General features: G+C 43.4%; 1 protein-coding gene across 4 annotated transcripts in view; it reads left to right on the top strand.

Annotated features, from left to right (window-relative positions):
* Window positions 1–15,141, top strand: part of POC1A (POC1 centriolar protein A) — a 107,441-nt gene extending 92,300 nt beyond the window's left edge. For all 4 annotated transcript variants that reach the window (XM_084634060.1, XM_084634061.1, XM_084634062.1 and 1 more), the window contains exon 11: window positions 14,848–15,141. In XM_084634060.1, coding sequence (XP_084490186.1) covers window positions 14,848–14,946 — 99 coding nt within the window. In that variant the 3' untranslated portion in view covers window positions 14,947–15,141. The remainder of the gene's footprint in view (window positions 1–14,847) is intronic.
* The last annotated feature ends 7,400 nt before the right edge of the window (window positions 15,142–22,541 follow it).

Raw genomic sequence — 22,541 nt, 5'->3', positions numbered from 1 at the left:
CAGGTCGAATTTGGGGTACTGTGGACACAATTCGACGGTATTGGCCTCCGGGAGTTATCCAGAGTGCTCCACTGTGACCGCTCTGGACAGCACTCTCAACTCAGATGCACTGGCCAGGTAGACAGGAAAAGAACTGCGAACTTTTGAATCTCATTTCCTGTTTGGCCAGGGTGGCAAGCTGCAGGTGACCATGCAGAGCTCATCAGCAGAGGTGACCATGATGGAGTCCCAGAATCGCAAAAGAGCTCCAGCATGGACTGAACGGGAGGTACGGGATCTGATCGCTGTATGGGGAGAGGAATCCGTGCTATCAGAATTCCGTTCCAGTTTTCGAAATGCCAAAACCTTTGTCAAAATCTCCCAGGGCATGAAGGACAGAGGCCATAACAGGGATCCGAAGCAGTGCCGCATGAAACTTAAGGAACTGAGGCAAGCCTACCAGAAAACCAGAGGGGCGAACGGCCGCTCCGGGTCAGAGCCCCAAACATGCTGATTCTATGATGAGCTGCATGCCATTTTAGGGGGTTCAGCCACCACTACCCCAGCCGTGTTGTTTGATTCCTTCAATGGAGATGGAGGCAACACGGAAGTAGGTTTTGGGGACGAAGAAGATGATCATGATGATGATGAGGTTGTAGATAGCTCACAGCAAGCAAGCGGAGAAACCGGTTTTCCCGACAGCCAGGAACTGTTTCTCACCCTGGACCTGGAGCCAGTACCCCCCGAACTCACCCAAGGCTGCCTCCTGGACCCGGCAGGCGGAGAAGGGACCTCCCGTGAGTGTACCTTTTAAAATACTATACATGGTTTAAAAGCAAGCATGTGAAAGGATTACTTTGCCCTGGCATTCGCGGCTCTCCTGGATGTACTCCCAAAGCCTTTGCAAAAGGTTTCTGGGGAGGGCAGCCTTATTGCGTCCTTCATGGTAGGACACTTTACCACTCCAGGCCAGTAACATGTACTCGGGAATCATTGTACAACAAAGCATTGCAGTGTATGTTTGCTGGCGTTCAAATAACATCCGTTCTTTATCTCTCTGTGTTATCCTCAGGAGAGTGAGATATCATTCATGGTCACCTGGTTGAAATAGGGTGCTTTTCTTCAGGGGACATTCAGAGGAGCCCGTTCCTGCTGAGCTGTTTGCCTGCGGCTGAACAGAAATGTTCCCCGCTGTTAGCCACGGGGAGGGGGGAGGGTTGAGGGGGTAGCCACGCGGTGGGGGGGAGGCAAAATGCGACCTTGTAACAAAAGCACATGTGCTGTGTATGTAATGTTAACAGCAAGGTTTACCCTGAAAGACTGTAGCCACTGTTTTATAAAATGTGTCTTTTTAAATACCGCTGTCCCTTTTTTTCCTCCACCAGCTGCATGTGTTTCAGTGATCACAGGATCTTCTCCTTCCCAGAGGCTAGTGAAGATTAGAAAGAAAAAAAAACGCACTCGTGATGAAATGTTCTCTGAGCTCATGCTGTCCTCCCACACTGACAGAGCACAGACGAATGCGTGGAGGCAAATAATGTCAGAGTGCAGGAAAGCACAAAATGACCAGGAGGAGAGGTGGCGGGCTGAAGAGAGGGGTGAAGCTCAAATGTGGCGGTAGCGTGATGAGAGGAGGCAGGATTCAATGCTGAGGCTGCTGGAGGACCAAACCAGTATGCTCCAGTGTATGGTTGAGCAGCAGCAAAGGCAGCTGGAGCACAGACTGCCACTACAGCCCCTGTGTAACCAACCGCCCTCCTCCCCAAGTTCCATAGCCTGCACACCCAGATGCCCAAGAACGCGGTGGGGGGGCCACCGGCCAACAGCCACTCCGCCACAGAGGATTGCCCAAAAAAAAGAAGGTTGGCATTCAATAAATTTTAAAGTTGTAAACTTTTAAAGTGCTGTGTGGCATTTTCCTTCCCTCCTCCACCACCCCTCCTGGGCTACCTTGGTAGTCGTCCCCCTATTTGTGTGATGAATGAATAAAGAATGCATGAATGTGAAGCAACAATGACTTTATTGCCTCTGCAAGCAATGATTAAAGGGAGGAGGGGAGGGTGGTTAGCTTGCAGGGAAGTAGAGTGAACCAAGGGGCGGGGGGTTTCATCAAGGAGAAACAAAGAGAACTTTCACACCGTAGCCTGGCCAGTCCTGAAACTGGTTTTCAAAGCTTCTCTGATGCATACCGCGCCCTCCTGTGCTCTTGTAACCGCCCTGGTGTCTCGCAGCGCGTAATCAGCAGCCAGGCGATTTGCCTCAATCTCCCACCCCGCCATAAACGTCTCCCCCTTACTCTCACAGATATTGTGGAGCACACAGCAAGCGGTAATAACAGTGGGAATATTGGTTTCGCTGAGGTCTAAGCGAGTCAGTAAACTGCGCCAGCGTGCCTTTAAACGTCCAAATGCACATTCTACCACCATTCTGCACTTGCTCAGCCTGTAGTTGAACAGCTCCTGACTACTGTCCAGGCTGCCTGTGTACGGCTTCATGAGCCATGGCATTAAGGGGTAGGCTCAGTCCCCAAGGATACATATAGGCATTTCAACATCCCCAACAGTTATTTTCTGGTCTGGGAATAAAGTCCCTTCCTGCAGCTTTTGAAACAGACCAGAGTTCTTGAAGATGCGAGCGTCATGTACCTTTCCCGGCCATCCCACGTTGATGTTGGTGAAAAGTCCCTTGTGATCCACCAGAGCTTGCAGCAGTATTGAAAAGTACCCCTTGCGGTTTACGTACTCGCCGGCTTGGTGCTCTGGTGCCAAGATAGGGATATGGGTTCCGTCTATAGCCCCACCACAGTTAGGGAATCCCATTGCAGCAAAGCCATCCACTATGACCTGCACATTTCCCAGGGTCACTACCCTTGATATCGGCAGATCTTTGATTGCGTGGGCTACTTGCATCACAGCAGCCCCAACAGTAGATTTGTCCACTTCAAATTGATTCCCAACTGACCGGTAGCGGTCTGGCATTGCAAGCTTCCACAGGGCTATCGCCACTCGCTTCTGAACTGTGAGGGCTGCTCTCATCTTGGTATTCATGCGCTTCAGGGCAGGGGAAAGCAAGTCACAAAGTTCCATGAAAGTGCCCTTATGCATGCAAAAGTTTCGCAGCAACTGGGAATCGTCCCAGACCTGCAACACTATGCGGTCCCACCAGTCTGTGCTTGTTTCCCGAGCCCAGAATCGGCGTTCCACAGCATGAATCTGCCCCATTAGCACCATGATGCATGCATTGGCAGGGCCCATGCTTTCAGAGAAATCTGTGTCCATGTCCTGATCACTCACGTGACCGTGCTGACGTTGCCTCCTCGCCCGGTATCGCTCTGCCAGGTTCTGGTGCTGCATATACCGCTGGATAATGCGTGTGGTGTTTAATGTGCTCCTAATTGCCAAAGTGAGCTGAGCGGCCTCCATGCTTGCCTTGGTATGGCGTCCGCACAGAAAAAAGGCATGGAACGATTGTCTGCCATTGCTCTGACGGAGGGAGGGGCGACTACGACATGGCTTACAGGGTTGGCTTCAGGGAGCTAAAATCAACAAAGGGGGTGGCTTTACATCAAGGAATATTTCAGGCAGGACTTCACGGAGGGTTCCAATAAGAAATGGTGCACCTAAGTTATTGTTCTCATTGGAACAAGGAGGTTAGTCTGGCCTCTGACTGATGCATGGCTAGATTTACCTTGCTGCACCTTCTCTGTGAGTGACTGCAGTGTGACCTAGAGGAATGAGTCCCCTAGATGGACAAATGAGTACAAAACAAATCTGGTCTATTTCTTGTTTTGATCCACTCCATCTATCTTTTACATCTTTGGCTGGCAGCAGACAGTGCAGAAGGACTGTATGCCATCCACATCTCGTGGCTGCGCGGCAGAAGATGATGCAGTAGGACTGCTAGCAATCCGTATCGCCTGGCTGCTCACCATAAGACGGTTCAATAGGACTGACTGCAGGACTAAAGAGAATGACCTGGTCAAGTCACTCCAAATTTAGTCCCTGCGCCCATGTCTGCCCAGGCGCTCCTGGCCGACATGTCCAGGAGCACCTCGGACATGACGAGGACGGCTACCAGTCGTACTGTACCGTCTGCTGCCACAAGGCAAGGGGTTGATGCTGCTGTGTAGCAATGCAGTACCACGTCTGCCAGCACCCAGGAGATATAGGGTGACGGTTACCTGAGCGGGCTCCATGCTTGCCGTGGTATGGCGTCTGCACAGGTAACTCAGGAAAAAAGGCGCGAAACGATTGTCTGCCTTTGCTTTCACAGAAGGAGGGAGGGAACGGGGGCCTGATGATATGTACCCAGAACCACCCGCGACAATGTTTTAGCCCCATCAGGCATTGGGATCTCAACCCAGAATTCCAATGGGCAGCAGAGACTGCGGGAACTGTGGGTCAGCTACCCACAGTGCAACACTCCGGAAGTCGACGCTTGCCTCGGTACTGTGGAAGCACTCCGCCGAGTTAATGCACTTAGAGCATTTTCTGTGGGGGCACACACACTCGAATATATAAAACCGATTTCTAAAAAACCGACTTCTATAAATTCGACCTAATTCCGTAGTATAGACATACCCTAAAATACGTAAATGCCACTGCATTTCAGGTGGTTCTTAAAAAAAAGTCTGTCTCCATAAAATTAAAGGTACACAGAGGGTCTACTTGGAAAAAGAGCAGGAGTATGTTAGCTGTCTTACTGGTATCTTATAATGAACCATTTAATTAATATGCTTGAATAGCACCAGTAAGAAAAGCTTTACTTTCATAAGCGGAACTACACATTTAGGAACACAAGACAGGCTTCCCCTGCGATATTTCCACATACTGTATATTTGCACATTTGTCTCAGTTTTCCCAGGCATTTTAATTGTTTAGCATCGAGAGAGCGCTAGTATTTTTCTAATATACTATCTTGAGAAAGTTGGAATAAAACTGTGATCATGATGTTCTTTTGTTCCCATTGAATTTACTGAGCTCTAACCTTTTAATTAACATAATGTGCGGAACACGTTGTAGTTGTGATAAACTACTTTGGTTGGAAATTATGCAAACATCACATTGATCTCCTATTCATTTTCTAATGTCTTTTTTAACTTAGCCCATCACTTAAACAATTTATAATGTTCTATCCTAAACAGTGTTTTACGGGGAGAGGGGAGAAAAGATGATTTTTCATGACTTTGCAATGCCGAGAGATCATTAGTACTAGGAAACCAGTTGAACATTGACATCTGAAAGTTGAGAACTGTGCTGCGGCCAACGACCAGTTCTTTCTCCCATGTTGCAAATTTTTGACGTTACGTTGTCTGCTCACCAATTGTCAGTACCTTCCCTCCACTGAGAGCAGCTGTAAAGATGAAGTGGACTGCTGTCTACTTATGAGACAGTAGGACTGTTTTGATTGTACTAAGAGGCCTCCTCCTGCCAGACACCAGCTGGAAGTAGCAGTGATGACGCTGTAGAGGTGCTATGGCCTGCCCAACTGGCCCTACTGAAGTAGGTTTCAGAGTAGCAGCTGTGTTAGTCTGTATTCGCAAAAAGAAAAGGAGTACTTGTGGCACCTTAGAGACTAACCAATTCATTTGAGCATAAGCTTTCGTAGGGTTGCTTCTTCAGTGAAGTACATCAACTAACTCTAGAAAGCTGTATCAGATGGGACTAGTGGCTGCTGCATACCACTTTTAGCAATGACACAGTAGGTGATGTAGCTAATGTCTATGATGATGCTTTATGTTATGCCTGTTAGCATCATGTTATGATGATTTACTCTTGGTTTGTGCAAATGTTTTTAACCAGTATTATATTTTTCTAATTGAGAGTAAATGTTACTCCATCTTCCTTTGTTTACTTTGTAAATGAAATGGTCTTAAGATGACATGTAAGCAAGAATTATGTATTTAAAATATTAACTAGAATCACTTTTAGTTTTGATTTACTTTACAAATATTTTATATTTTTGTATATATAAACATCCTAAATTTGAGTGCTATCCTAGATTTGACCTGCAAAGATAAAAACTTCAGGCTTCATTTTCCTGAGCAGCAGCATGAAATTCATATCTCTGCTGTTCTCAGAAATGGGCTAAACTTAAAGATGCAGCAATCAATTCAATGGGTTTGTTTATGCTACATTAAAGACCCACAGCTGGCCTGCATCAGCGGACTTGGGCTCGAGGGGCTTAGGCTATGGGTCTGTTTAATTGTGGTGGAGATGTTCAAGCTTGGGCTGGAGCATGGGCTGTGGGACCCTGTCCAGGGTGGAGTTGGGAGGGTCCCAAGCCTGGGCTCCACCAAGCAACTACACCACAGTTAAACAGCACAGTAGCCTGAGCCTTGCGAGCCCAAGTCAGCTGATATGGGCCAATCACAGGTGTTTAATTGCAGTGTAGTCAAACCGAATGTGTCCAGATGAGGAGTTGGAATGAATATTCTCATAACATTTTTATGAGGCAACAAAGATGTTTTCTTTTGGGTAACTTTTTCATTCAAAACCCATTTGCTCTAGGATATGTTTGATATTCAAATATGTGTTAGTGTGCTATCTCACACTCTTTCCTAGCTGGACTTCCAACTCAAGTATTTCTCTGTAAGACAGAAGGTCAGTGGATGAATATCTCCGCTGCAATGGAAAACTTAATTTGGAATAATTAGCATGCAGGTTTAATGTACTTTGCCATCATCATAAACACCTGCAGTTGCCATTATCAGTAGGACAAATATATGTAACACTAGTACATAATGGGCACCTGCTGGGGGAAATAGCTTCTGTTTTGTGTGTGAAGAAAGATGTGTCTATTCCAAATGAAAACCGAGTTCAGAATCAGGTTATCATAAAAATTCATAAATTGCTGAGAGAACCCACCCATAGGAAATAGAGTTTCATATTCATCCAAACTAATACTCCATTAAAGCCAGGGGGAAAAACAACACAGTGAAATTTAGAAGAGTTTTTAAAGCCCTGAGATAATCCACACCAGGAACTAAGGGACAGTCTAGGTTGTGTGAGATTAAAGGATCATTTCTCTTATTCCGGAAGCGATTGTAGAGGGGGGTAAATTTTTTTAAATGAAATTCACTAGTATAAAAACACAGTTTGGAGGGGGGGAAATTAGTTTAGTTCAGACTGAAAGTGGTCTTCAGAATAAAGTATGTAGTCTAAAATAAGTAAAGCAAAATAATTGTGTTTACATTCAGAAATGTTATTCAGAACACATAATGGATAACAGAGATCAGAGGAGTGGCTTTTAGAAAATATGAAATGAATCAGTTTTGATTCCAGTGCTGTGTTCTTTATTTGAGATCTTTAGGAAACATTTCAGTTTGAAAAACCTTTGAAATACTGGAGGAGCTGTTGCTTTTTGACATCTTAGCATCTAGGTCCTCTAGATGAGGTTATTTTTCATAATTCTCAATCCTCCCTTTTGACGATACAATAGCTTTGAGCTGTCAGACTCATTTGGGATATTTCATTTCTTTGCAGGATATTGACAGTGCTCTGTATTATATTGTTGTAGCTACTGTTTGCTGGAAGCAACTCTGAAATATGCTTGTTTTGATTCCTTTATAATCTGGAAATGAGGAAGGTTTTTTCCTTCTAAAACTGCTTAAATACCACCCTTATGCTCCTCGCGTCTCACTGTAGTATCACTGCAAGATGCAGTCCAAAGATCTGCTCCTGAAAAGTGCAGAGCACCTACCTTGGGCTGCTGAGGACCTTCAGATTCTATTGTCCTTCAATGAGAAGGAGCTCTCGGTACCTCTGATGGCCCGATGCAATCCCCCACTGCAGTCAATGGGAATCTTTCCATTGACTTCAGTGGGCTTTGGATTAGGCCCGAGGTGCACAGCATCTTGCAGGACTGGGACTTTGGCTTCTAGAAGCTATTACTTTAAACCTGGGCTGTTGTCCATGTCCGCTCAAATAAGAAATCTGTTGTGCTAAATATGTTTAAAGTGGTTTGAATGCCTTTAAAATGACTAATTCTGCAGAGCTACTGTGAAAGCATCAGTGTTTAGATCACTGTGAACTGTATTTAGTTATGTATATTCAGTATATATTTGTGGCTAAACTAAAGTAGATAATTTTAGAAGTATATTGTATATATTTCTCTGTGTACTATAAAACAGCATAAACGCCTGAAAGGTCACCAAATAACACATGGGGAAGGAGACCAAAAATCAAAGTTAAGAACAGCTTCCATCCTTAAATATCCCATACAATGTCCTTAAATAAAACTCCAATGTAATATTAAGATAATCTAACCAGTAACGTGCTCTAAAAATGATTGTGTCTTAAATACAATAAAGAATAATTAAGCAAAATCTCATATTGCCACTTTGGTTAAAAATATGACATTACAGTCTACGGTCCTTCAATATGCAGTTCCCATAGAGCTTCCGGTGGGACCTGTTACCTTGCTATAATACAGCATGCACTGTTTTGATGGGATTGAATCATGTGGCCCACCCATCTTAGTTTTTTGAAGCTCATTTTTCTTGCTGTAATTATGACAAAGCCCTCAAGGTTCTGGGGCTTTGAGTTACTTTGTATTTTTTCTTTCCTTTCTTTGATTAGTTTGTGTGTTCGGAACGTATCAGTCTTTCCCTAGGGACTCATGTGCAAGGCTTTAGCTACTCCAATATAGCATTAACAAGCCTAAATAATATCTAGAAGCAGGCCTTGCTCAGGTAGCTACTTCCAGGTGACACCTTAATCTCAACAATAAATGTATGATTCAGATAAATATATCCTGATTAACACCAGTGCAGTTTGGCAACGTTTGTCATAAGTGTCCATGAGAATTGTGAGGACCTTGTGAAGAATAATGTACCCTAAAACTTCAGCCATAATTTGGGGGGGGTTCACCTTGCTCTGCACCACGAAGCACAGGTCACTTGCAGGTTTAAACTAGTGTAAATAGTGGAGTCTCTGTAAATCATGATTTGAAGACTTCAGTAACTTAGCCAGAGGTTAGGGGTCTATTACAGGAGTGAGTGGATTCGGTTCTGTGGCCTGCAATGTGCAGGAAGTCAGACTAGATGTTCATGATGGTCCTTTCTGACAGTAAAGTCTAAGAGTCTGAGTCTATGTCCTGATGTTTGTCAGTATAGTATTGTGGTGCTTCAGCACTGCTTTTCATATGGCACATACTACCAGGAACATTGGCATGGATATTGAGCACAAACCCTGTTCTGTGGGACTTGGATTGTTTCTTACATTAGGTCTAGAAATCTGTGTTGGCCTTATTATATGATATCATAATTATGAGATTATGAAAACTGAAGAAAATGAAATAACGTATTGTAATGCCAAGATGTAATCATTCTAGTGTCTCCTTTGTGCTTTTTGGTTTGAAATCCTCATATCTAAAATTAAGTTATTAGGATGCCTTTAATTCCTTTTATATTGTGTCCTGTTCTGGTAGATTCTTTTGCTATAATGAAAACATACCTTTATAAATAAATGTGTGTGATGCAGAATAAAATCTTACGAGGTAGGAATAGGGCTCTTTTGCTATTTGATACAATACATGCTAATGCTCTGCCAGACTTTTCTAAGGTAACATGTTCCAAACTAGGAGGACTTGTGGTACTTTAGAGACTAACAAATTTATCTGACGATGAAGTGAGCTGTAGCTCACGAAAGCTTATGCTCAAATAAATTTGTTAGTCTCTAAGGTGCCACAAGTCCTCCTTTTCTTTTTGTGGATACAGACTAACACGGCTGCTACTCTGAAATATGTTCCAAACTGTGTCCAAAGTACTAGCTTCCACTTATCATAAAACCACCAAACAAGTTTCATCCAAATTGTATTTGAAATAAGAAAAACTCTTCAAGTTAAGAGATCAAGCTGTAAACTCCTCAAATCTCAATTAAAAAAAAGACAGATTCTGTATTATAAAATCCTTAACGATGAGGGTAGTAAGGAAAATACTTAAGGAAAGTAAGGAAAGTCATCTGGCTAGACTGATCCCACTTCCCAACTGTCCAGAGGGATGTGTGTTGTTCCTCTTGTGTCTAGATCTGCTGCTGCGTTTCTTGAGGAGTCAGTAGCCGATAGAATTACTAACTTTAGAAATCACTCTCCACCCTGCTGATCGTCTGCATTACTGCTCTGTGTAGAGGAGGCCCTGGATACTAGTAACCATTTCTGGTGTTTTTCCAGTGTTTATTGGATAAACACCAGTTTCATTTGTGTGAGGAGTGTTTTATCAGTGTTTATAACAGAGCTTCTCATTTTAAGTTTTAACTGATAAAGTAAAAATTAGGGCTGTCAAGCAATTAAAAAAAATTAATCACAATTAATTGTGTGATTAATCGCACTGTTAAACAATAATAGAATACCATTTATTTAAATATTTTTGGATGTTTTCTACATTTTCAAATATATTGATTTAAATTACAATACAGAATACAAAGTGTACAATGCTCACTTTATATTTATTTTTGATTACAAGTATTTGAACTGTAAAAAACCCAAAAGAAACAGTATTTTTTCAGTTCACTTAATTCAAGTACTGTAGTGCAATCTCTTTATCAAGAAAGTTGAATGTACAAATGTAGAATTGTGTACAAAAAAACCTGAATCCAAAAATAAAACAATGTAAATTTAAGAACCTGCAAGTCCACTCAGTCCTACTTCTTCAGCCAATCACTCGGACAAACAAGTCTGTTTACATTTGCAGGACATAATGCTGCCTGCTTCTTGTTTACAATGTCACGTGAAAGTGAGAACAGGCATTTGCATGGCACTGTCATAGCCAGCGTCGCAAGATATTTACGTGCCAGATGCACTAAAGATTCATATGTCCCTTCATGCTTCAGCCACCATTCCAGGGGACATGGGTCCATGCTGATGACGAGTTCTGCTCAATAACCATCCAAAGCAGTGCAGACCGACACATGCTCATTTTCATTATCTGAGTCAGATGCCACCAGCAGAAGGTTGATTTTCTTTTTTGGTGATTCGGGTTCTGTAGATTCCACATTGTAGAATTGCTCTTTTAAGATTTCTGAAAGCTTATTCCAGACCTCGTTCCTCTCAGGTTTTGGAAGGCACTTCAGATTCTTAACCCTTGGGTCAAGTGTTGTAGCTATCTTTAGAAATCTCTCATGGGTACCTTCTTTGCATTTTGTGAAATCTGCTGTGAAAGTGTCCTTAAAATGAACATATGCTGGGTCATCATCTGAGACTGCTATAACATGAAATATATGTCAGAATGCGGATTAAACAGAGCAGGGGACATACAGTTCTCCCCCAAGGAGTTCAGTCAAATATTTAATTAACACATTTTTTTATTGAACGTCATCCGCATGGAAGCATGTCCTCGGAGTGGTGGCCAAATTATGAAGGGGCATACGGATCTTTAGCATATCTGGCACGTAAATACTTTGCAGTGCCAGCTGCAAAAGTGCCATGCAAATGCCTGTTTCCACTTTCAGGTGACATTGTGACCAAGAAGCGGGCAGCATTATCTCCTGTAAATGCAAACAAACTTGTTTGTCTTAGCAGTTGGCTGAACAAGAAGTAGGACTGAGTAGACTTGTGGGCTCTGAAGTTTTACATTGTTTTGTTTTTGAGTGCAGTTATGTAAGAAAAAAAAATCTACATTTGTAAATTGCACTTTCACAATAAAGAGATTGCACTACAGTACTTGTATGAGGTGAATTGAAAAATACTATTTCTTTTGTTTTTCATTTTTACGGTTCAAATATTTGTAATAAATAATATCGAGTTTGATTTCAATCACAACACAGAATACAATAAAAGTGAAAATGTAGAAAAACATCCACAATATTTAATAAATTTCAATTGGTATTCTATTGTTTAACAGTGTGATTAAAGCTGCGATTAATCGTGATTAATTTTTTTGAGTTAATCATGTGAGTTAACTGCGATTAATTGACAGCCCTAGTAAAATATGTGAATTTGTTTTAGTGATTAAATGTCGATTAATTTTATTTAATGCTTTCTATTTCAGCGTGGTAGCCATGTTAGTCTGTATCAGCAAAAACAATAAGGAGCCCTTGTGGCACCTTAGAGACTAACAAATTTATTTGGGCATAAGCTTTTGTGGGCTAAAACCCACTTCATGAGATGCATAGAGTGGAAAATACAGGGGGGTATATATATACAGTACATGATAAAATGGGAGTTGCCTTACCAAGTGGGGGTCGCCTTACCAAGTGGGGGTCAGTGCTAATGAGACAATTCAATTAACAGTAGAATACCAAGGGAGGAAAAATCAATTGTAGTGGTAATGAGGGTGGCCCATTTCAAACAGTTGACAAGAAGGTGTGAGAAACAGTAGGGGGAAATTAGTATGGGGAAATTAGTTTTTGTGATGACCCATTCACTCCCAGTCTTTATTCAGGCCTAATTTGATGGTGTCCAGTTTGCAAATTAATTCCAGTTCTGCAGTTTCTCATTGGAGTCTGTTTTTGAAGTTTTTTTTGTTGAAGAATTGTCACTTTTAAGTCGGTTATTGAGTGACCAGGGAGTTTGAAGTGTTCTCCTACTGGTTTTTGAATGTTATGATTCCTGCTGTCAGATTTGTGTCCATTTATTCTTTTGCGAAGAGACTGTCCGGTTTGGCCAATGTACATGGCAGAGGGGCATTGCTGGCACATGATGGCATATATTACATCGGTAGATGTGCAGGTGAACGAGCCCCTGATGGTGTGGCTGATGTGGTTAGGTCCTGTGATGGTGTCCCTTGAATAGATATGCGGACAGAGTTGGCTCTGGGGTTTGTTGCAGGGTTTGGTTCCTGGGCTGGTGTTTTTTGTTGTGTGGTGTGTAGTTGCTGGTGAGTATTTGTTTCAGGTTGGTGGACTGTCTGTAAGCGAGGACTGGCCTGTCTCCCACGGTCTGTGAGAGTGAGGGATCATCCTTCAGGATAGATTGTAGATCCTTGATGATGCGCTGGAGAGGTTTTAGTTGGAGGCTGTAGGTGACGGCTAGTGGCGTTCTCTTACTTTTCTTGTTGGGCCTGTCTTATATAGGTGACTTCTCAGTACGCTTCTGGCTCTGTCAGTCTGTTTCTTCACTTCACCAGGTGGGTACTGTAGTTTTAAGAATGCTTGATAGACATCCTGTAGGTGTTTTGTCTCTGTCTGAGGGAGTGGAGCAAATGCGGTTGTAGCTTAGAGCTTGGCTGTGGACAATGGATTGTGTGATGTGGTCTGGATGAAAGCTGGAGGCATGTAGGTAAGTATAGCGGTCAGTAGGTTTCCACTATAGGGTGGTGGTTATGTGATGAAGTGGGATTTAGCCCATGAAAGCTTATGCCCAGATAAATTTGTCTCTAAGGTGCAACAAGGGCTTCTAATTGTTAATGCTTTCTATACCTAATATTTCAACATTACCAACTGCTTCAGTGTCCTTGAAATGCACTTTTACATTGCTGACTATCTTTGATTACTTCAAAATAATCAATAAATGACTTCCAGCAGAAAATGTTATCTCCATGTAATTTAAAATTTGCTTTCTGCATACTTTGCATGTCTGTATCTAGATTTTAGAGCTATGAGATAGAGCTAGTGGTGATCATATTTATAAGGCATTAATCAGCTTCTGTAGAGGGCACAAATACAATGTTAAGATAAGCATGTGACGGGTTGCCCCCCTTTAAGATGCCACCTGATGTTCTGGAATACCACTGAGCCCACCTGTTCCACGAGCCTGGGCTCCCTTTACCCTGTCTTGCTTAGTTAGGCTATTAAGCCTTCTCTAGCACACACACACAGGCAGGGCCACACCCAACTGCAAAATGACATACACTGAGGTCAGCTCTGGGAAGCCTCAGCTAAGGGATTTGCCCCAGCACTCAGGTGTCCACCTCCTTTGGAGTGCAGACCCAAAGGTATATTGTCTTGCACTCTGGAGAAATCTATACAACGCAAGCTAATAAATTTTCCCCCTCCCTCAATGTAGAGGAAGGTATGAACAACTTCTTGTCCCTCGGTTAGAAATTACAGAAACTGGGTTTAATAATAAACAAAACAAATTTTATTAACTATAAAAGGCAGATTTTATGTGGTTAAAGGGGTAGCAAACAGAACAAAGCAGATTACTAAGCAAATAAAACAAAACACGCAAACTAAGCTTGATTCACTAAAGAAACAGGTTACAAAATGTAATTTCTCACCCTAAATATTGTCACACTGTAGATTACAGAAAGTCTTGAAAGGCAGCTGCACTGGCCTGCAGCTTGAGACTTCAGGTATTTCCACTCACAGACTGGATGCCCTCCCAGCCTGGGTTCATGCCTTCTCCCCTCAGTTTAGTTCTTGTTCCCAGGTGTTTTTCAGTGTCTCTTTGGGTGGGGAGGCAGAGAGGAACCACAATGATGTCACTCCCCTGCCTTATATATAGCTAACTGACACAGCAATCAGGAAAGGAGAAAAGAATTGGAACTAAGACATGAAATCAAAGATAACAGGCCAAAAAAGGGACTAACTACTCAAAACACCTGTATGTCAGGGGTTTTAAGTGTACACCTATTACATGAGCTCTCTGGTATTTGGCCTTTTAGAAGCAGAAATTGTCTATATGTAAAGGTAGACAACACTCCACCAAAAAGGGGGAGGGAGTGAAGAGGAAATCTGGGCCCACGCTTTGAAAGTGCTCAGCATCCATAACTAGGGCCAGATTTTCAGCTGAGCTTGGCAGCTCCTATTATCCTCAATAGAAGCTGCTGAGCTTGAAGCCTCTTTGGAAATTGTGATTGTGGAGTATAGACCTGGAATAGCTTGTGGTACAGTATATTTAGCATCTGTGCTAAGCAGTAAGCGTACAGCATGTGGCTTATCTTCATATATCACTCAGCAGCACTCTTTATTTTATTATTTCCCTTTGCAGACTGTTTCCATTCTGGAGCAAAGACTGACACTGACTGAAGACAAGCTGAAGGAGTGTCTTGAGAATCAGCAGAAGCTCATGCACAGTAAAGGGAATTGATTCCACGAGGGGCTGATAAAGCCAGAGTTCTCTGGAGGCTTGGGGTTTTGTTTGTGTGTTTCTAATACTTTGGGTGAATCATTTTTAACAGATGGAATCACTTATTTTATTAAAATAAAATGTACAGCCAATGGCATCTGTAAATACACATTTTTGTTACTGTAAGAATAAAATTCTCTTATTTCACTAAACACAGCTAACAATTGGTGATCCTTTGAGTTAACTCCCCGTTGAACAGAGGCAGTGCTAGCCCAAGGGGGGCCCTAAGCAGGAATATTTTTTTGCCTTCACAATACATAATAAAATGCGAATGGGGGCCCCTATGAGCTGCTCGGGGCCCTAAGCAATTACTTAGTGCTGGTCTATACTAGAATCACTACAGCAGCACAGCTGTACCCAGGTAGCTGCGCCACGGTAACGCTGCTAAAGCAGATGCTGTATGCCGACGGGAGAGAGCTCATCGGCATCCTGTCGGCATCATTACTCCACCTCCCCGAGTGGCAGTAGCTTAGGTCACTCGGGTGTGGCTTATTCACACCCCTGAGCGACGTAAGTTATACCGAAGTAAGCGCTAATGTGTTCAAGCCCGAAGTCCGCTTATGCCTTGTGCTGGCACTGTTGAGAGCACAAGTATTGTATGTGGAGCGTAGGGGAGGGGAAGATCTGACCTTCTCAGAGCTGCTGCTGAGTTAAACTAGTTAATCTGAGCATTTGGGGAATGTGAAGCAACTGGGAAGTGCTGTGCCAGATTTGCTGATCTATTGTTGAGGTATCTGCGTGCATGCTGGGGTGTTTGCTCACAGGCAAAGAATGCCCAAATGGTGGACGTGCACCTCTATTCTAAAACTGTAGCAAGCGTCAGGGAACGTGACTCATGCTTCTAGAAGGTTCTGCATCACCAAGTCCCAAATGGCTCCTAGAGAATTTGATGAAGAGCGAATCTGAACGTCCTTTGCACAAAGGATATTGTAGTGTGTGGGATCTACTCCTCTCTTATGCAGTGTGTAGAGGGTGAAAATAGCAGGGCCTAAGGCGAGATGAGAGGCACCAGCTAGGAAGAGATACAATATGGTCCTAAGCAACATTCTCTTTAATATATCTTGATTCATTTTTTTTAAGAGAGCTGTGGGGAGGAGGATAAATAGCAGAACTGTTAGCGCAGCCTTTTACTTGCTTTCTCTGTCTGAGTGTCCCAAATCAATTTTATCTTGATATTTTATAGCTGGAATGCCACTTCAGTTCACTTTGATATCTTCCCCCCATAGACTGTACGGTCAGGACTCTATGTATGTGTCCAGTATGTGACTGCACAGGAGCCTACACTTCTGGGCCCCCTGCTTTGCTAATACTCCTCCCAGCATTCACCCATGAGCTCTCCCTTCCCCCCACCCCGCCATAAGTGCTTGTTGTAGTCACTACTACCTACCCACCTTGAGAAATCAGCTGCAGGAGCCCCAGCCTCACCTAGTTGCTGGACTCCTCCTAGCTGCTGCATTTCTGACCTTTTCAGTTGCACTGATTCCCAGCCTCATTCCTCTCCCACATAGCTTCCAAATCCTGCCATCTCCAGACGTGCTCTGGGCATTATGGAAGTTTGCCTGAGGCCTGGCTGGCATATCTGTTTTCACACAGGGCTATGCAAAACCAGCCCTTTTCTTGCACCTGTTTCTGCAGAAGGCTGTGTCCCCCTGAATTCTACAGAAACCTTGTAAATCCGACTGAGAGCTGTTTATTTCCATCAGGATAAAACTCTTTTCATTGTCTCTCCCAGCACCAGAAAGTTCCTTAACTCCTCCTATGCAGGTGCTTCCCACATCTCCAACTTCTTCTCGCTGGAGCTACCATAATAGATTTCACTCCTTTTGGTTTGCAAGCAGCCAGTGGCTTTGTTTTGTTTCTAAGCATCTTTGGTTGATTAATTTGAATCTCTTTCTGTGTAACCACAGACTAAGAGTGCTTATTTTCTCCATTTCCAAGCTGTGAATCTGAAAAATCGTTATTTTCACTTAGATTCATCTACTGGAATCGATTCAATGATATTTTTTCCCCTAACAACCAATTTTTTTTAATGCTCTTTCTAGAAGCTTTCAGTGGCCTTCTGTTGTGAAGTCATTACCTCATTTTCACTGATGGGGGGGGAGGAAAATCTGCTTTTAAAGGAGGAGGGCTATCCCTAAACTGATCTAATTTGATTGGCAGAAATTATTACAATAAAAAGTGGTTTCATGGAATGAGAACTTGTAATTGGATCTTATCAATTGAATCCAAATGTGTTGGAATGCTCTTTAGTTAAATTAAATTTCAATTTTCTCCATTTTCTTGATTCTCTTAAGTGCTTTCCCCCTAAAACTTTATAAAATATAGCTTTGTATTGCTCTTAATAGTGTAAATATATTAATGTCTTGGAGATGTAAGCATTTTGTATAGTATTTTTTATGGAAGCTTTCAATAAAAGCAATTTGGGTATAACATTTGATGTAGACCCTTTTCCTTTTAGTTTTTAATGTGAACTAATTTCAAAGATGCTCGTGTGTGTGTGTGTATATACACACACACATACATATATATATATATATGCATACACAACTTCTATTATAATTGGATTAAATGGATAATAGTCATGTAGACATATCATATTCTGAGGCTGCTTCTTTCTATACAACTTTCAACCAAAAATGCTCTTGATCAACACATTTCTAATTATTCTCCTGAGCATTAGAGATTGCATTCTCAAGTTAGGAACACAAATGCCATGAATCTTCAATGAGAATTGCCCTCTTAATTCACTTAGGCGGTTTTGGATATTCCACACTTCACATTACCAATGTAGCTCCAGGTTTCTGTGATCTCAGAAAGACTGATAAAGTATCTTAACAGAACCTAGAACAAAATACTCCCCCCACCGCCCCCCGCGAGTGATTTAAATCTCTTCTCATTTTTAAGTTTCACATTTTCATGGCACTGGACAATCTGCAATGACCATTTTGCAAAACTGCTACTTCAGGAAGCAATTGAATAGATGAGTGGTGGGGGATGGGTTGTAATACAGTCTCAAAAGGGTTCAGTTTTGCTGATTTTGCTCTGGGTGACTCCTGGGAGGACAACCAGGGGTTAAGGATTTTGGTTTGGATCTCCAAGGCAAACCCTAAGCCAAGTTCTTAAAAAAGCAGTTTAATTTGTTGCCATTAGATTTGCCAGACATATGACCTCACTCAACTTTTAGCAACAGTTCTTTGTGCCGAGATTGGTCCCTAGGGGAGCTACATACGCCTGAAGGCTGCAGCAAATGGATTTTTGGCTGCTCTGGGTATGGAGCATGTTAAACATAAGCATGATCTGTGAAAACGCAAGAATCTTCAAGCACGGCCCACTTTCCTTCCTGTCTGGGAGCTGGAATTGGAGAGATACCACAGTTTAGCTCATAACCAAGTAGGTAAAAGCACAGAGCACTATGATGCTGATTGTTCTGGGTTAGAGACTGGGTTCTCAGCAGAAATTACCTCTAGCTGCAGTGTCATAACCAGACATCCATCAGCTAACTAAAAAATAAGATTAAACTCGGCACTATGGAGAATCTGTACTTGTCCTTACCAGCCTGGCAGTACAAATCACACATTTGCTTGGTCTCTTAATAATTAAAAAAATAAAATAAAGTTACATCTGCATTAGAATTAAACTTCTTTTCAAAGCATAAGCAACTTGAATTAGCCACTTTGTGGTGCTAAGAAGGCAGAGGTGCAATTTTTATCCAGGTTTTAGAAAAGGTCACCCTATGCCAAATGCATTTCCAACAGGATGATTTATTCTGTTACCTTTGTTCCACACAGCACTGATTTGAAGTGAAGATCATGGATGGCTCACATGAATCCAGGCGTTGGGAAAAAAACGGAACCCAATCAACAGCTATCTTGCGTGGAACCAGCTTGCTGCTGTCGATAACATGCTGGACTGTGAGCCATGAGGTCTGGGTTCTGTTCCCAGCTCTGAAACGAAACAGTCATCACGGAGGAAGCTCATTAGCTCTGTGACTCAGTTTCCCAGCCTCTAAAATAGGGATAACGACACGTAACTTTTGTAATGATAGATCTAAATACCGAATGTTTGTTAAAGGGGGAGAGAACCAATATTCTATTCAAGTAGATTTTTAGCATACTTTGGTTCATCTTTCTCACTGCAGCAAATTAAGCCATCAGTGTGTAGTTACAAATTTCCCACCTCTCTGGCATTCGCTTTACCTTGGCTGGAATGACTGGCTCCTGTCACTTAGGATATTTCAGACTGCAATGTTTTGGAGACCGAGTTGCCCTCTGCATGTACACTAAATGATGGGGCCTTTCCCTAGCAGCACTCCAAACTACTTTATGCTCCGAACATCACTTAGGACATAAGCATCCTCCTCTCCAGTAGTGCAGTGCATGCTGGGAATCCCATGGATCCTGCATCGTCACAAAAACAACCAGGGTAAATCAGCATGGTGAGCAGTGCCCAGAATCCTATCGCTTCTGCTCCCCTTTGCCATTTCTACTCCTTGCGGGCATTTTTCACACAACCAATAAGTCACTTTCATGTTGTTAATGCAGCTTCAGTCAAGAGCACAGTGACTCTTGGTATGGTTAAACTGTTAGCAGGCCACATCAGTGTGTGTTTCTGAAAATGGCAAATAAGCAGCAGGTCTAAATTGCTTTGCAAGCCTTCAGCACAGTGGAGGAGCAGCATCTTTTGGTAATTGTACTGGTTTGCCTGCTGGAAGGGTTAATTCCATAAATTGCAGAATAGCTGCCTGGAAGAGGTTTAGCGTTGCTTCACTTCCCTTCTCCACTCCTTCGGTGAGTATTTTCTTAACAGCTGTCTGGGAGCTGTTCCATTCAGACTTCCCCCAGCGTGGGCCTATGAAAACACTTAGTCTGCTGCGTTCAGGAAAGTTTCCATTGTCACACTCACATAGCCTTTACTGGAAAGCTAAAAATGGGCCTTGGTGCACGCTCCTGCAATTTACCATGGAGCGTGACTTTCCTGATATTGTATGTTTATTCTTAATGGACGGGGAAATTCCATCACTCTGCTGAAACAACAAGCGAAAAGGGTCTCTGGAAATCTGAGTGGTCTCACCACCTCACTTTGTACATTCAGTGAATGGGATCCCCATGGAACCCCAGTTAGAGGACAAGGTCACTGCTTCCCACCTTTCTGTGAAGCCATCCACTGTACATAGGTGAGGCAGTAATAGGACAAGGTGTTGCCTGTGTTAACTTGAGGAGTGCATTATCAGTGTAGCCAGGTGCCACGTGCTAACTGCGGAGACACCAAGCTGGCTTTCACTCCTGAATTCCTTCTCCACCCCTCAAGGTGCAAGGTTGTACTGTACAATCTTGCCACAAGGTTGGGCTTGGTTCAGAAGACTCTATTCTTTGCCCTGGAGAAAGAGTTTTGTTACTTCAGCTGTAGGTATCTGTTGCTCGATTTAAAAAAAAGTTTGGTAAAGGCAGCAGTAAATGTCCACGTCTCATTAAATGTGCACACTTTCCAGGAGTTAGGGAGAGAAGGTGGAGGATGCCAACTGATCCAAGCTGTTATCTTGTAAACAGCTGACTCAAAGGAGAGCTTTGGGAGATCACTGGGGCCAGGTGTTGGCAGTGTAAGAATCTCATGATTGCCATTGGGTTCTTTTGTGAACCCCAGGATAGAGTCAAAGGATCAAATCATGCTGGTGACTTTTGAACTGACCTGCACCGCTCCACTTGTTATGTAGTTGTTGAAATTAGTAGCTTTGTCCCATGGATCAATGCTGGTGGGTGTGATCTCTGCCTAAAGCCAGATCAAATAAAGAGTCTTGGGGAAGCTTTTGAGCTTCCTAGATACCGAGTGGTTGGTTTGAGGAAGGGAAGGAGTTGCCCTTCTATGCTTCGTCCAGGGGTTTTACTCCTTGAACCTTGTATATGTCCTGAGGTCCACAGAGAACTGATGTGCTCATGTAGATGTCCAGCCCCTCCCAGCTATCTCTGCTGATTTCCTCCAGCAGCACAGCTTCCTTCTGGAGCCTTGCTTACCCATCTCCTCGCCAGAGCCTGCAAAGTTCCTCCCCAAGAGCACTGGAACACGGGAATCGTTGGGATTGACTGCTGACAAGCTAGGATCCAGCTCCTACAGGTAAGTCCCAGTGGGCCTGCGGGCAGGTGATGCTGTATCCAGGGGCTCCCCCTCAGTCGCATTCCCCTTTCCGCCTAACCATGGATTCTCCCATCCTCTCCCACCCTCTGACCCCTTGGCATTCCCAGTGGGGGTGGGGCAAGGGGTCACGTAGAGCCTAAATAGTATCTTCCCTCCCCCCCAGCAACACACTGGCCATTTGATCTGGTCTTCAGCTCCTGTTGTGACATTCTGAATTAAAGAGGGAGATGTGTCCCTTTGCCCCACGTTTCAATGCCTTCTTGGGAGCAGGGCAACATTCACTCAAGGGTGAAGAGGAAAGGACACAACTCATAGACACAACACTGCTCTTCTGCCATGGGAGAGTAACTAGCTGTTCCCCGTGCAGCTTGCTCGGTTGCCGTATTGGGTCACTTTGGGAAGGGATCCTCTTCCTGTGAAGCTGCTTGGGTTTAAATGTAGTCATGAAAACGTCCGGTCTTGAGTTTAGGCCCTAGAAGGCCGTCCTGCTTACAGAGGAGTTTGGAATAGCAAGATATTGTATTGGTGTCTCTGCCTGGACCTAACACCCCCATCAGTTCTATAGTGCCACTTTAAAAGGCCATCATTTTGTTTGCCAGGCAGTCAGACTGCCCCATTTGTGCCAGCTGCTGTACATGCACAGAGTAAGACCGTCCCTACCCCAAAATGCTTACTGTGTAAGCAGACAGAAGGTGAGGGGAAAACAGGCATAGAGAAGGGAAGTGACCTGCGCAAGGTCACCTAGGACGTCATTGTCAGGACTAGAACCCAGGTCTCCTGGCTCCCCATCAGTCCTGTCCATTAAACCACATTGCCTCTCTATGCTGAAAGGAAATCTGGATTCCTGGTCCAGGCTGCTTCCAGTTCGCTGTGTACTGACGACAAGGTGTCTTATCTGTTACACTCAACGCTGGGCAGGGCACAGGCTGAATGTGATCCTCCAAAACAAAATCCCTGTGCCGAGGGGATAAGTCGATAGGGAAAGCTGGCAAGAGGGGTTCAGACGCAAGGACCAAAGGGAAATGATGTCCAGCAGAATGGCTGACAGGAGGCTAGAGGAGCTGAGAATGTTACAGTTGCAGACTCAGTGGAATTGTGATATTTAGTGTTTGTAAGAGGTGTTGCCTTTAATGGGAAACTGGGATTAAACCCCAGTGAACTTGCTGCAACTTCACTTAGAGGTCCGTGAGAAATGCAGCAGTGAAATACAGAGAATTCAGGGACTAAGGATCCAAAAGGTGTCCTGTTCAAATATTGTTGTATCAAAACATGGTTGAGCTGATTAAAGCAGCCAGTTACAGGTATAGCTTTAATGCCATTTGATCGTTTGTTTAAAGATAGATTTCCCTCCCCCCCCCCCCCAAGCCTTTTTTAAGATCCTGTTTAATGTTTCCTGGGGGAGAGATTGACTTATATATTGTCTGTTT

This window comes from Lepidochelys olivacea (assembly GCF_965140295.1).
Source record: "Lepidochelys olivacea isolate rLepOli2 genome assembly, chromosome: 7".
NCBI classification, from domain to species: Eukaryota; Metazoa; Chordata; order Testudines; family Cheloniidae; genus Lepidochelys; species Lepidochelys olivacea.
The sequence above is the reverse complement of the archived record's forward strand: the minus strand, read 5'-3'. Positions and strand labels throughout refer to the sequence as shown.